Source organism: Ursus americanus, chromosome 21 (assembly GCF_024610735.1).
Source record: "Ursus americanus isolate L20-20 chromosome 21, mUrsAme1.1.p, whole genome shotgun sequence".
Lineage (NCBI taxonomy): Eukaryota > Metazoa > Chordata > Mammalia > Carnivora > Ursidae > Ursus > Ursus americanus.
The window spans coordinates 3,350,463-3,365,494 of record NC_142147.1 but is presented as its reverse complement, the minus strand read 5'-3'; the positions used below and the strand labels follow the sequence as shown (position 1 = coordinate 3,365,494).

Below are 15,032 nucleotides of genomic sequence, written 5' to 3'. Positions count from 1 at the left end.
GATTTTAATTGGTATGCACGACGTTGGCATTAAGAGTAAATGAAAACTAAAGTACAGACATTAGTATCCTTTTCCCCCAGGATGTATTCAAGGAAGAACAGACTGAAGAAGTAAGAGGCAGGGAGCCATGTTTTGGGCTCCTATAAGTCATCATTCCAGACTAGCCCCGCGGAGACCCCCCACCCCATCCACCCCTCCTATGTAAGCACCCCTGGCCTTTCACTGAAAAAGGACTTCGGCTGCCTCCATTCTGACTGCAAATTTTTTTTTTTTTGAGTCTTTAAGTAATCTCTAACTAAACATGGGGCTTGAACTCCTAACTCCAAGATCAGAGTCGCTGCCCCACCGACTGAGTCAGCCGGGTGCCCCTGACCTCAAGCTTGCTAGTTTGGGTTCTTCTTTCCAGCTAGTCTCTCGGCTCAGGTGGAAGGCCCTGAGGGCAAAGCATCCCGTGACGGAACAGAAGCTACCTCCTCAAGCGATAAGGACGGCCCTGAGCCTGCGAGACCTCCCGACTCGTGACTGACCCAGGACAGCCGTGCCTTTGACCTTCACTGCCTGCCTGCACGCACCCACCAACCTTTGCCCCATGTTTTCCTCAGATAAACTGGAAGTATTTTCGGCACTTTGGAGACACGGTTCAAGCTGCTAGTCCTCTGTCTTCCGGGTGTTGGCCTCGCTGAAATAAATTCCTTTCTTGTTTCCCTACCACTTCGGATTTTGTCAGTAGCGAGTGGCCAGACCAGGTCTGCTCGGGAACCCCGGAACCAGGTACTCTGGCATCCCTGCGTCCTGGGCCACACCGTGAAGGGTCAAGCGCACGCAAAGCTGAACAACTTCCCAAGATTGTGAGCGGCCAGGTGGGCCTGGTGGGTCTTCTCAAACACAGCTGTGCTAACGTCAGCATTATCGCTTACGTTCTAGAGGACTCCCTGGCCCCAATGCCACATGTTATTCTAGGTTCGTGTGTGTTCACTCGTTTACTCTTTCTGAAAACCTAGTTACCATCCCCACTTGAAAATCAAGGAAACAGGCTCAGGGGGCAAAGAAACTGCTCAAGGTCCCCCACTGACGAATGGAGCCCTGGGGCAGACTGGGGCTTAGGCTGGGAAGCAGGAATCCACCATCGCAGACTCCACCCCAAACTTCCCAAAACATAACCTGCATTTGAACCAGATCGCTACTGGGAGCACCCTCAAAGGTGAGAAGCACTACTACAGTCCAGAACATTCCTTAGAGTTGCCTCACCACACCACAAAGGGCCCAGCGCAAGGGGGTGGGGTGGGGGAGGGGGGTCATTATCTGCTAACTCCCATCCAGAGGGGGTGACCCTGGTACTACCAGCTGGCCTTGGGAGGCCCCAACCCACCTGCTCCTGCTCCTGAGAAAGCCCCGGGGGCTTGCTCTGCAATGCTGCCGTTACAGGAACGGGAGCTCCTATAGCTCCCACTGCAGGTATGATCCTCGGCGGACGGGTCCAGGGTCCCCACTCTCACCACCCACCCCACTTTCACCCCTTCAATGTCACATAATCCTCAGGTCCCCCAGGCATTGTCTCCCTTCCCTAGATGAGAACAGAGGCCCAGAGAGGTTGGTGACCTGTCTGATGGGAACGACTACCATGGATTGATGGTTTGATCCCTGCCAGGGACCACGGAGGGATTTCACACAGACTATTTTACTTAATCCTCAGATGCTCCCCATCTTATCCTCACTTTCTAGATGAAAAAAAGGTTCAGAGAGGTCGAGAGACTTTCCAAGGTCACATAGTACAACATGGATCTTGCTGACACCAAAGCCCTTGCTCGTACCCACTCCCCCCTTCTTTCTGACAGCTCCCACGTGGGCTGCTCAAGCTGCAGCGGGGTGCCCTGTTCCCTACTTGCATGCCCTCCCTGGGCAAGCATGCACTGAGCGAGCCCGTCCACCTCGCCCCTCCCTTGTGGGGAGAGAGAGCTTGCTTGAAGGAGGAGGCTTAGGGATAGGTGCTGGGCAGTGTCATGGCGTTTGCTGCAGCTCAGGGGTGTAGAGCTCACCAGGAAAGGTCTCTCTCCCCTTGCTTAGCAGGCACCCTCCTATGGATGCTGGCTTCAGCAGGGATAAGAGGCACAAAGCCAGGGGCTGGTACGGACACCTTGGGCCCCATGAGAGCAAGGGAACTCACTCTGCCCCTGCAAGAAAGCCATGTCCAGCATCCTGGGACTGAGTGACCTCTGACTGACCCCCTCCTGCCTGGGCTCCAGCTCACAGCCCTCTTCCTGTTGCCACGGGCACGAAAAGCCTGGGGTGAAGCTGGGACTAGCCATGGCAGGTTGCTGAGTGGGCCGGAGGCCTCTGAGCTGTGCTGGGGAGGTGTGGGGGCTTCTCCCACACCCTGATATGTAGACAGAGCCAGTCTTCAGGGCTCATGCCCAGCGCTAGCCCTCTGGCCCAGCATCCCCCCACTGCCCAGAGTCAGGGACTGGGGCCCCAAGTCAAGCTGCGAATACACTCGCATGGCCTGGCTTGGGCTCTCTGCTCCTGCCACCCTCCATGACAGCATGCTGGGGTAGCGGCTGGCCACCACAGGAGACACACAGAACAATTTGAACCCCGCTCCTCACAGCCACTCAGCAGAGCCATGGCCCACCTACCCAAAGACCAGGGAGTGAGACATTGACGTTCACTGTCCTAAGCCCCTGAGTTTGGGGAGCACGTGTGTCTTAGTCTGTTTGGGTTGCTAGAGATGTATTTCTCACAGTTCCGGAGGTTGGGAAGTCCAAGATCAAGGCACCAGTAGATTGGGTGTCTGGGGAGGGCCTGCTTCCCGGTTCACAGTTGGCCATGTCCTCACATGGTGGGATCTCTCCGAGGTCTCTCTTGTAAGGGAGCCCTCCATTCCCAAGGGCTCCAGCGCCATGACCTGGTTACCTCCCAGAGGCCCCCTCCTTACACCATCACACTGGGATTAGGTCTCAACATACACACGGGGGGGGGGGTGGTGGTGGTACACATTTAGCCTAGAGCTGGCGTTGTTTGTTACACAGCAATATCACAGCGAAAAGAATGCTGACGAATACGCTACCTCTGGGAGTTTCCTCCAAGAGTATCCTCTGAGTTAGACGTGCTCCGAACAGTGGCTGGCACACAGCCAGCAGTATCCGCGCTAAATACCAGAAGCCTTGCACACCTGTTGTGTGTGAGCTCTGGGAACATGCTGGCAAGTGAGACTGTGACACTGCCTTCTGGAATCTTATTTTCTTTTTTTAAAGATTTTATTTATTTATTTAGAGCGAGCACAAGCAGGAGGTGGGGCAGAGGGAGAGGGAGAGAGAGGACCCCCCACCCCCAGAGAGTTTTGGCTTTTGCCCTGGGCTTCTGGTAGGTGACCTGGAGGCTCTAGGAATGTTCTGCCTGATAAGACTATCTTTGTTTACCTGGAGCCTCGGTCACACAGAACAGTCTGACGGTGTCACTTACAGAGGGGCTGGAGACTGAGGTCACCATGTGGGCGGCCAGCCATGTCTATGTGGCCAACCCGCCGTGAAAACGGCAGACGCCCCGGCGGCTCAGTGCGCTCCCCTGGTTGGCAGTGCGTCATCACGCAGGCTGGAGAAGCAAATGCTGCCGAAAGACTTCCCATGAACTCTCCGGGGCCCCACCCTTGTCATCTCTGCCCTTTGAGGATTGTAATCTGCATTCTTTCACTGTAAGAAACCATAAACACCATAGCATAGTGGCTTTTCTGAGTTCTGAGTCCCTCTAGTGAATTCCTAAACCCGAGAGTGGTCTTGGGGTCCCCCCCACTGAACTGCACCCCCCTCCCTGTGTGCGCCGGGATCACCTTCCAGGTGAACTCCTCACAAAGCCTGTGCACAGGCTCTGCTCCTTCGGGACCGACAGACAGCACAGAGGGGCCACAGAGCCTCTGACAGAAGCCAGACACAGGTGCCTCGGTCAGAACAGTCTACGAGGGGACGGGGACACCAAGGATTCCATGTTCTTGAAAAAATCCAAACCCAGAACCACTACCTCCCATCTTAGATAATGTAGCCTTACCAGGATCCTACAGCCGGTGAGGCCGGAGCTGGGACTCGGGCCCCCATGACTTCAGAGTCCGCGCCTTTGGCCACGCTCAGGCTTCCACGGCAGGGTGCGAATCAGGGGCCCACGACCATCCGAAGGCCCCCCACCGGCCGGCCCTCCCCTCCCTCCATAGAACGTGATTCTCTCCACCTCTGTGCGTGTGTGCGCACCATCGCCTCTGCCCAGCCCCAGAAGCAGGGTTCACTGCTCGTTACTGATGACCTTTATTCATAATGCAAAAAAGGAATTATAAATCACTTTTTGGACTGTGTTGATGTCTGTAAAACAACTTGTAAAAAAACGGAGCCACTCCGCAAGTTCTCATGTGTGTTGACCTCGTGCGCGCCCATCTGCGTGGCCCAGGGCTCAGGGAGGGTACGTTTGTCCAGAAGAAAGCCTGTCCCTGCCACCCTGGCAGCTGTCACCAGGACCATGTGGGTGTGAGAAGTCTGGTCTGCTCGGCGGGGTCCGGAAACATGGCTCTGGAAGCAGGCAGGCTGACTGATTCCTTCCTCTTCTCCCCGCATTGCAACTGGTCAGGCGCCGGAATCCTCCGTTCTCCCATCCAGCCTCGGGGGTGCTCAGCGCCTCTGTCCCAGGCAGCCACAGCCCCAGGACCTGTGGAGTTGGGGGTGGCTGGAGGAGCCGGGGAGGACAAGCTCCGACCTGTGCTTCCTCCTCAGGCTTCGGGGTCCATTTCTCCATCCTCTGGGCACGACCCTGTCTCATCCAGCCAGACTAGGAGGAAGGGGAGGAATCAGCATCGGGATGGGCACCCAGGACATCCAGGCTGCCTTTCCCTCAGAGCTCCGAGGCCAGAGCCTCTGGGCTCCCTGTTTGTACCACTTCCCTGAGCTTCCCCCACATACGAGCTGGCAAGGTGATGACGGGGGACCCGGGTGATGCCGGGTTTCATGGGCCTTCCCCACACACCCTCCGCCCACACCCAATGCGGAGCTCACCCCAGGCCCAGGCTGAGTTTCCTCGGATTGCACCCCCGGGCCCAACTCGTGGCTCAGCACCTTCTGGGAGGCGCCTTCAAGGCCGGGGCAGGACGGGAGGTCAGCACCTCCACGCCCCTGTCCTAGAAATGGAAAACTGAGGCCCAGAGAGGGAGAGAGCTGCTCCAACCGAGCCAGGGGGGCCCAGCCCCTCACCGCTGGAGGAAGCCCAGGTCTCTGAGAATCACTTGGACCCAGCAGCGCTGGAGGAAGTGCTACCCGGGTCTGCTGGTCTCCTCCTGCCCTAAATACCACCGGTGAGAATATGAACATCACACACTGTGCGGGGCGTAAAGTCAGACTCGTCCTTGTCACTGGTCCTCCCCAGCCTCTCTGAGGTGCCATTTTACAGATGGGGAAATCAAGGCTCAGGGAGGTTGTGCCTCTTTCTCAGTATCACCAGGCGCTAAGTCACAGAGCAGGGATCTGAATTCAGGGTTTTCTGACCCCGAGGTCTGCACCCTTTCTCCTGTGCCTCCATTCTCAGAAAGGGGAAAAGCGGACGGATGGGGTCTGGCCAGGGAGGACAGGAGGGTGTGCCCGTGCAGGCCCTCTGCACCGATCTGTCCCGGACCTGCTTATACTTAAAGGGGCCTTTCCGGGGTTTTGGGATTCCTCTGGGAGCTCAGGGACTCTGACCTTGTCAAGTAACCCCAAGTCTCCCCACACTCACATTGGCCCTGGGGGCGGGGAAGGTGGTTACGACCCCATTTTACAGATGGGGACACCAAGGCTGGCAGGGCAGGGAGCCTAATGGCAGAGCGAAGGGCCCTAGACTCTGCTGCCTGCACTGAGCTCTCTGGTTGGACCCTGAAGCAAGAGCCCAGCTCTTCTCCCACCTCGCTGTGTGCCCTTGGGTAAGTCACTATCCTCTCTGTACCTCAGGTTTCCCATCTGTAAACTAGAGATAAGGGTGGTACTCACAGCCCTCAGGGTTGGCAGGAGAAGAAACATTGTGAGAAGGCTTCAGCCTGATACCTGGCACTTGGGAGGGTGACACAGGAAGGTGACCCATGGTGAGTCATTACTGAGAATGGCCCAGCCCCAGTCCTTGCAAAGGGCCCGGCCCACAGGGGGTCTGGTGGCTTCCTCCAGATCATCCGGCCTGGTGGGCAAGCTCAGCACTTCTGGAAAAGTCTACCCAAGCCCTGCCACCCCGACTTCTCAAGCCCCACATCAAGCCTGGTCAGCCTGTGCCCCCGGCAGGAGCCAGGCAGGACCGGTGTCCTGACGGCCGGTTGGCTGAACGATGCCAGCCACTGGGAGGGCGCCTAGCCGTAGGGCCATAGGGCGAGCTCCAGGTCACACGGCTGGGTCTGAATCCCAACCCTGCCACTTACCAGCTATATGGTGAGCATCTCACCCTCTCTGAACCTCAGTTTGCCCGTCTATAAAATGGATGAAAACGGGACCTAGCCCAGAGTTACCCTAAGGACTCAGTGAGAAACTGCTCACTGCTAACGTCAGTATTTTTTATTACCATTATTCACAACAGCAGCCTCAGCACCTAGCACAGCCATGGCCCCATAAATCTCTTTGATGAACAAATGAACCAGTCGTCCCACCGGCTCCACAGTGTCCACAGTGTCCACACGTGGGGGCACGGGTCTCTGCCTCTCTCTGGGAACAAGCCTGTCTCCTCCCCACTCCCTGCAGCGAGCTGCATCTAGGAGACCCGGAGAGCAGCTGGGCCCAGACACGGGGTGTTTCCAAGCCTGTCGTGTCCAGCGGAGCCCCCGCCCCAGCTGCCAGGGGAAGGCACATCCATCCATTCCCAGGCTGGGCCCGCCCAGCCCCATCCATCACTCACCCTGGCCACCGGCAGGGGCTGTCCAGCTAATTACTTAATATGCCGCATCTTGCTGATGCTGGTGCTTGCGAGGGGCCCTCGGTGGCGTACGCAGATCATACATTTCTAACAAACTCCGGCGGGGGGGACATGAGCTCAGACCCACGACACAGAGGGGCCCCGTGAGCTGCCCCCCACCAGGCCCCCCAGACACGCTTGGCAGCCGTGGCAGGGCAGCCTCACCTGTCTGCCTGGAGTCCCGTGGCAGCATCATGCCCGTGGGGGTCGGGGGGGTGATGATGATGTTGGGCACGTCCAGGTGCTTGTCGCTCAGGACGGGGGCCTCGTCATGACTGCCGCTGCTGCTGCCACACATTTTAAAGCCTGAGAGGGCAGGCCGTGGGACACACACGTACACACACACGACAGGGAGACAAGCATCAGTGGCCGCTGGGAACTGCCCGCTGTGGGCTGCCTGCCTCCCTCCCTCACAGCCGCTTCTCGGGAAGGAGGGGAGTGCTGGCCCCGCTGTGCACACACGTGGACACTGAGGCGCAGGGCCGTTGGATGACCTGTCCAAGCTTGCACCGTTCAGGGAGGGCACTGAGTTTTACCTGCTTTGTTCACTAACGTGGCCCCAGCGCCCGGAGCATTGTCTGACACACAGCGGGCCCCCAGAACAGGGCTCTAAATGGACGCAAGCCGTGCAGCTCAAACAGGAGCCAGGCCTGTCCCACGCGGAGCCTTGCCTGCCAATACCTTTCCCCCACGCCACCTTCTGAAAGGGTGTCTGTGATATGGGGCTCGCATGGGACTGGATTCCCCAGAGGAGCTGTCTGAGCCTGGCATTTCCTTTGTGCAAGACTTTGGATTACGAGTTTGGTGTCTTTCATCAGCAGGGGGCTGGTCAGGTTGTCTGTTCGTTCCTGTGTCGGACTGGGTAAGCTGTGCTTTTCCAGGAATCTGTCCATTTCTTCCACGTCGGTGAATCTGCGGTCCTGCGGCCGCTGCTAATGAGGGTTGGGTGACCCGGCCACACCCGGTTGCAGACCTCCAGCTGATAGAAAAGCACTGGTGCCATCCACACCACACGCCTTGCTCCATTCTTCCTATCAGAGTCAATGGAACCACAACACACTAGAAACCGGAGTGTCCGCCACGGTTCCTCCCTTTTCATCTTCAGCCTCCAACCCCGAGCCAACCTAACCAATGACAAGCCTGTAGGTGCCATCCCTCAGCGTCTTTGCCGTCCTTCCCTCTCCCTCCCCATGCCCCTAACCTGTCTCTCAGCCAGAAACTGCGAACCTGATCATGCCACATACCTGCGGGGCCCTCACTACCTCCTGACAACCAGCTATAAGCAGTAGCTCCCAAAATGTGTTCCCTGGAACACTGGCCTCCTGAGACTCCCTTAGGAAGGGGGTTCCACGATCACGAGTTTGGGAATACCACATATTTGAATGTTGACTGGATCCCATCTAATCCATTTTTCTCTTGGAGATTCTCATGCATGTTAGAGAATTAAAGGCTCTGAGAAGTCCTGCGGTAGGGAAGCAGCTTTCATTGAGCTTAACCCTGGTCTTCCTGAACGTAAGTAACCTCGGAGTCTGTTTTTGAAGGAATGCCTGTTAACATCTCACAGAACCATGAGTCATGAAACACATTTTGGGAAACGGTGATCGTGAATCACAGCCAGCCTTCACAGTCTGGCCCAAACTACCTGCAGCCTCATTCCCTGCCACCTGCCCACACTCCCCAGATGGCTCACAGTTCCCCAAAACCCTGGGCTCCCGATGCCTTCGGGCCTTTGCCCGTGCTACTCTCTCTGCCTGGAATGCTCTGTCTTCCTTTGCCGGACAATGGCCTACTACTTAGCCTTCAAAGCCCAGCAAAACAGGCTCTTCTTTGGGGAAGATGTCCCAGCAAATGTGATCCCTGCCTCCTTTGTCCATCTACACTAATTCGTTCATCAATCTTCTTCCAGCACTGATCACACTGTATGGAGACATTATTTCTTAACTCTCTCTCCCTTTACCGTGAGCGTCTGGAGGGCGGCCAGTGTCTTGCTCATCTGTCTCCCTTGGGCCCACATAGTGCCTGGGAGAGAGCAAGTGGAATACTTTAAACTCGAAATGAGAATCAACTTCAGGCAGCGCGAACTGGGTGTAAAATCCTTGTCTCTAGACCCCACACCACCTTGTTTTCCAGCCCAAGCAGCCCCGGACTGGGATGACATTTGCTCTGGTATCTGGGTCCCTGGTCGATAGCAGGAGCGGAGGAATGGGGTGATTGTCATTGCTGCTGCTCCTTGATGGTCCCTGGGCGGGGTGGGGGGGGGTCAGTGGATCTCAAGCATGTCCTGAAGAGATGGAGTCTGATTCACTCCCCTTCAGTGTGCATGGACTTAGTGTGGATTCTTGCATATGGCACAGGACAGAAGGCATGGCCTGGGACCTCCAAGACGAGGTCACAAAAGATTGCAACTTTTTCCTTGCCCTCTGGCTCTGGGGGAAGCCAGCCACCATGCTGTGGGGACAAGCAAGCAGCCAGGGGTGGGGGTGTGTGGTGAGGAACCGAGGCTTGCGGACAACAGCCCTGTGAGGGAGCCGCCAGCAAAGGGAGTCCTTCTGCCTGGTCAAGTCTTTGGATGACATTGTAGCCCTGGCTGACCGCGTAAATGTCGCCCCACAAGAGACCCTGGTCAAAAGCCCCAGCGAAGGCGTTCCTGAGTTCCCAAGCCACAGACATGGAGCTAATGCCTGTTAAACCCACTGAGCTGGAGGGTAATTTGTTACACGGCATTGGAAGCTGCTGCAGCCCACGTAGCTCACCCAGACTACAGGAGGAGGAAGGGACAGCAGGTGCATGGCAGGAATGCCGTACCCACTGTGCTGTGCAAAAGTCACAGGGGCTTCTCAGGGTGACCTTTGGTCACCTAAGGGGTGCTCCTCTGATGGGCAGCTCATGCCTGGACTGTCAAAGACGGCCTGTTTGAATCCACAAAAGTGTGAACATCAGGTGACCTAAAGCAATGGAATCAGGCCAATTTCTTGGCCCATCCGCAGCTTGACCTGGGCTGCATGCTCAGAAAAGCTGTCAGCAGCGGGCACAGTGGTGAGCGCACTGGCTCAAATCAGGCCAACTGCTTGCTCTCGGTGCCACCCTGGGCAAGTCACACCGCCTTTCTGGGCCTCTGCAGGGTAAAGAGGTCTGGCCTCTGCGCTCAGCTTCTGGGAGGCCACTTCTAAGCCCCTGGGCTGCCATGCCTGGCAGGAGAGCCTTTGTTTGCCTGGGACCCTCGTCACATTGGACAGTCCAGCCACGCGGGTTCTGGGTGACACCCAAAGGGACTGGGGACAGATCTGCCTCATTGGCAATCAACCGTGCCTTTGTCATGGAGTCCCGCTGTATTTGTGTCCTTGGGCTGCTGTGACAAGGGACCACAGACTGTGGGGCTCCAACTACAGGAACTTACTCTCCCCCAGTCTGGAGGCCAGAAGCCAAGAGCATGGTGCCGCCAGGGCCGGCTCCTCCTAGACTGTGTCCCGTGCTTCCCCTCTGCTCTCAGTGGTTTGAAGGCAGTGTTTGGTGTCCTTTGGTTATGGACACATCAGCCCAATTTCTGCCTTTGTCTTCACACGACCTCTCCCTGTGTGTGAGTCTCTGTCCAGATGTCCCCTTTTCATAAGGACACGAGTCATACTGGATCATGGATTACAATCCACAGTAACCCCTGCTCGATTATTACCCTACTCCAGCAGGTCCTCTTCTTAACTAATCACATCTGCAACAAGGACCCCATTTCCAAATAAGGTCACATACTAGGGTCCTGGGGGCTAGGACTTCAATATATGAATTTTGGGGGACACAATGCAGCCCAGAACACCCAGTAGAAATCCTGAACACTGAGGCTCAGGCGATCCTCCCTGGTTGCCACCACCGTGTGAGTGTGTGAGTGTGTGTATCTCACGGCTATACCGAGTGTAATGCGTCTGTGACTCCGTGGGGAGAGGACAATGAGAGCTCTGTCTGGAACCTTCCTGGACTCCGCCCTACACACTCCCTCAGCTTGGCTGATGGGAATCTGCGTCCCTTCCCCTGTAATAAATCATCACCACGAGTACAAGAGCTTTCAGCGAGTTCTGTGTGTCTTTCTAGGGAATCATGGAACCCCCGCGCCTGCAGCTGCTGTCAGGAGTGAGGGTGTTCTCTGGACTGTGTTCCCTCTGACTTCCTGTTTTCACTGACAAAACAGGGTGGCCGGACCCACGTCTGTGGGCTGGGGAGAGGATGACAGGGCGCCTGGCAGACGGCCTGCTCCCCATGAACACAGCAGCCTTCCCGCCCTGCGCGGCTTCCTCCTTCACTCACACCAAACTTGAGCCTGGAGTGGCTCTCCCAGGCAACGACCCAGCCACCTCTGCGTCCTGAACCCTGACCCTATTTCCTCCCTGGGGCGGTGCCCCCCAAATCGACGAGGCCAGCTAGTTCTGCGGGAAGAGGCCAGGTCTCCCCATCAGATGCCGAGCCCCTCGGGAGCACCCACCGAGGCTGCCGCCACCTTGATTGAAAGCAGTACAACCCAGAACCTAAGGCGGATGAAAGGAAGCCGCTGGGAGGAGGCGGTCCTGTTATCACCTGCCATGGCTGACATGTACGGGTTATTCGCCGCATGCTGGACGTGGTGCTGCGCGCCCCATGGACGCTTTCTCCTTCGGTCTTCACTGTGCCTCACTGGGGTGCGAAGTCTAACCAGCCCTATCTCACGGATGTGGAGACTGAGGACAGAGGGAGGAAACAGTTGCAGTCAGTTGAACAGCTAGTGTGGGTTGGAGCCTGGGTTGGAACCCAAACCCAATCTGTCCAACTCCGCAAGCTGGTGCTTCTCGTAACCACAATTCTAGATAACGGAGCTGGCAAGCTTTCTGAAAAGGGCCGGATGGGAAGTATTTTTTACTTTGGGGGCTCTGCAGTCTATTCCTGCCACTGCTCAATTTTGCCACTGTCACAGGAAAGCTGCTACTGATGATATGCAAATGAATGAGCGGCTGTGTTTCAATAAAACTTTATTATTTCTTTCTTTATATTTAAAGTAGGCTGCAGGGCCCAACGCGGGGCTTGAACTCACGACCCTGAGATCAAGACCTGAGCAGAGACCAAGAGTCTGATGCTGAAACCGACGGAGCCACCCAGGTGCCCCCCAATAAAACTTTATTGACAAAAATGGGCAGAGGGCCAGATTTGGCCCAAGGGCTGCAGGCCACCAATCCCTGCCCTGTAACACCCAGAAGTCAGGGGGTGTGGATCTGGAACATGCCTGAGGTGACAGAACCTCAGAAGGCTGAGGCTGCTTGATGCCGAAGACAAGAACAAAACCCAAGACCTGCCTGCTGTTGTGAGCCACAGTACCTACACCGGAGGGGTGTTGGGCTTGAGGAAATGAATGCATTCGCGTAAAGCACTTGCCCAGCGAGCCAGGGGCCTAGAGGGTGCTCAATTCCCGTTAGCTTTCTCTATAATCATCCGTAAAGAGCGTCTCATGGAGTGCTGGCGACAAAAGGAAGCCCTGATTATTGTTATCTGTAACAGGAGGGAGCCTCCCTGCTCCCTCTCCAAGGCCGCTTCCCCCGCGAATATTCCCAAGTTCTAAAATAAAATGCTAATAGGGAAGAGCCACACTCCTCCCGGGCCCCACATTTGCATTTTAACAGGTTCTGGGAGCTTGGCGACAAAGCCCACATTCTTAATCAGGAAGCATCAGGTCACTAAGTGGGCCCTGGAGAGATGCTCGAGGTGGAGAGGAGAGAGGGGAGGGGAGGAGGGAGGTGGAAAGAGAGAGGAGGGAGGAAAGAGGGAGGGCGGGACTTCAGCACCTCTCAAATCCCCCCGGGGGCTGCCCAGCCTCTAGCAGAGGTGGCTGAGCGAGAGAGAAAAAGCTCTCAGGAGATAAAGCCTACTTTGGGGATTAAAAACAAATGCCACCCTGCCCCAGACAAGGAGCTCATTTGTGCTAAAGCCAGAATTGTTACTTGTTAATTATGTGCCCGCCTCAGGCCATTAAAAGCCCATTTCCTGAAGGGGTGGGCTTGGCTGGGATTCCAGGGGGCTAGGCCCCAAGGAAGCAGGGGGTGGGGAGCAGATCCCAGAGCCCCAGAAATGCTGAAAGGTTTCAGGGTGCAATAGGGAGCCTGTGCGGAAGGCTTTCCAACGGGTGGCGGTCACCTGACCTTGACTGGGCCCCTGCTCTGGGGCATGTACTGTTCTCGGTCCTGGATTTAGAGCAGGCCCGACTGCCAAAACCCTGGCTTCCAGGAGCCGGCCTTCTCTGCAGGTGATATGGGGAGACGCTGTGCTGTGAGGCCAGACAGACTTCCTCTGAAACCTGGTTCTGCCCTTCTCCCAGCTTGAGGGAAGCGGTTTTCCATCTTGGCCGCCCACTGGGAATCACGTGGGAAGTGTGAAAACTACTGACCGAGGACCCCACACCCAGAGAGCCTGATTTCATTGCCACTAGGATTTTTTTTTTTTTAAAGTAGGTTCCAGGCCCAGCATGAAGCCCAACATGGAACTTGAACTCATGACCCTGAGATCAAGACCCCGAGCTGAGATCAAGGGTTGTCGGATGCTTAACCGACTGAGCCACCCAGGTGCCCCTGGGGCTGCCAGGATTTTTAAAAGCACCCACATGAGTCTAACAGCCAGGGCAGGGAACCTACAAGCTAGGGTGACTGTGGGAACATGGGGCACTACTCTGAGCCTACTCTAAGTTACACCTGTCTTGTAGGCACGAAGTACCTGGCATTCGGCGTATGGTTGCCTAGTGCAGGAGGCATGGCCAAGGGTGAGCCCTTGGGCTGGCGCTTGGGGGAGACTGGGGTTGAGGACCATGCCGCTTCCTCACACCACCCCTTGGGGTGGACACTGGACCCATGGCCATTCTCCAGGCGAGAAAACCAAGGTTCAGAGAAAGAAGGTGCTGGGAGGACACGTGGAGACCAGGTGGCTCCAGGCCTGAGCTCCTGCCCTGCCCCTTCTGGTATCAGCCACCACTTCTCATCCTTCAGAAGCCCTGAGCCAGGCCTATGATCTGCTCAGGTTGCTCCAGTTCCCTGTGCAGCTCTCCGAAGCCTCCAGGCCACTCCGAGGCCACCGCCGACACCTGTTGCCTTCCGCAGGCTTCGTGGCTCAAGGGCGCCCTCTGCTGCTTCTTTTGAAAATGGCATGCGGACTGGCTTGGAGACTCTGCCTGGGACCGCGTCCCTGGGACTGTGTCCACTCTTCCCAAAGGCACCGTCGCGCACACAGTGTCTCTGTTGGGCCCACAAGGTAATGGAGGCCAGAACATTCACCTGGGCTTCAATACACCTGGCAATGACACCACCCCTTTGGGCCTTGTTTCCTCACCTGCAAAATGAAGGTAAAAAATCGTCCCCACCTCCAGGGGGTGCTAAGGGGGATTAAGACCCACACTGACATCCTCACTCCAGCCAAGGGGGTGCAACCATTATGGGCATTTTGCAGGTGAGAAATTCACACAGTTGGCCACACGGAGCTCGCTCAGTGAACATAGGTGGTTATTAAGAGCATGAGATTCTGGCCTTCACACTTCTTGATTCAGCCAATATTGAGTACCTACTGGGTGCCACCCAGTGGCTGTTACTCCTAGCCCCCTGAACGCAGGTCAGGGACCTGGTCCCACCCTTGCTGTAGGACAGCTGGAGTGGGGAAGGCTCTGACAAAATAGTCCTTTCCACCCTAACCCTTGGAGACGTATTTTCCTTATTGGATTGGACTGACCCCGGGCTCCGGGGGCTCCAGACCCTGACTCTCAGTTCTGCTGGCTGGCTGTGACCCCGCCTCGCTTGGCCCCCGGCCTTCTCACCTGACGCTCCCTTCCCTTGCGGCACAGAGCCGGGCCCAGGGGAGGTGCTCGGCTGGCAGGCAGTTAGTGAGCACCCACTATGTGCTAGGTGTCGTCTCAGGTGCTGGGGACACAGCAGAGGAGGAAAGAGTCTCAGCATGTTTCTCTGCTCCTCCCACCGTTCTGCGCCTTCCACCACCCTCCAGGCCCCAGAGCGGGAGTGAGGCCCCAAAGATTTCAGGGGCAGCTGGGAAAAAACAGAGAGGGCCCTGGTGTTTCACGCCGCTGTCGGGAGGGCTCACATTGCTGCGGTGGG

The 15,032-nt window shown here is 56.6% G+C and overlaps 1 protein-coding gene across 1 annotated transcript in view; it reads right to left on the bottom strand.

Annotated features, from left to right (window-relative positions):
• Window positions 1-4,277: 4,277 nt before the first annotated feature.
• Window positions 4,278-15,032, bottom strand: part of CLMB (calcimembrin) — a 30,594-nt gene continuing 19,839 nt past the window's right edge. Inside the window, exons 3-4 of the mRNA XM_045772771.2 lie at window positions 7,099-7,239; window positions 4,278-4,803 (exon numbers count right to left, since the gene is read on the bottom strand). Of these exons, the coding sequence (XP_045628727.1) occupies window positions 4,745-4,803; window positions 7,099-7,239 (200 nt within the window). The 3' untranslated portion in view covers window positions 4,278-4,744. The remainder of the gene's footprint in view (window positions 4,804-7,098; window positions 7,240-15,032) is intronic.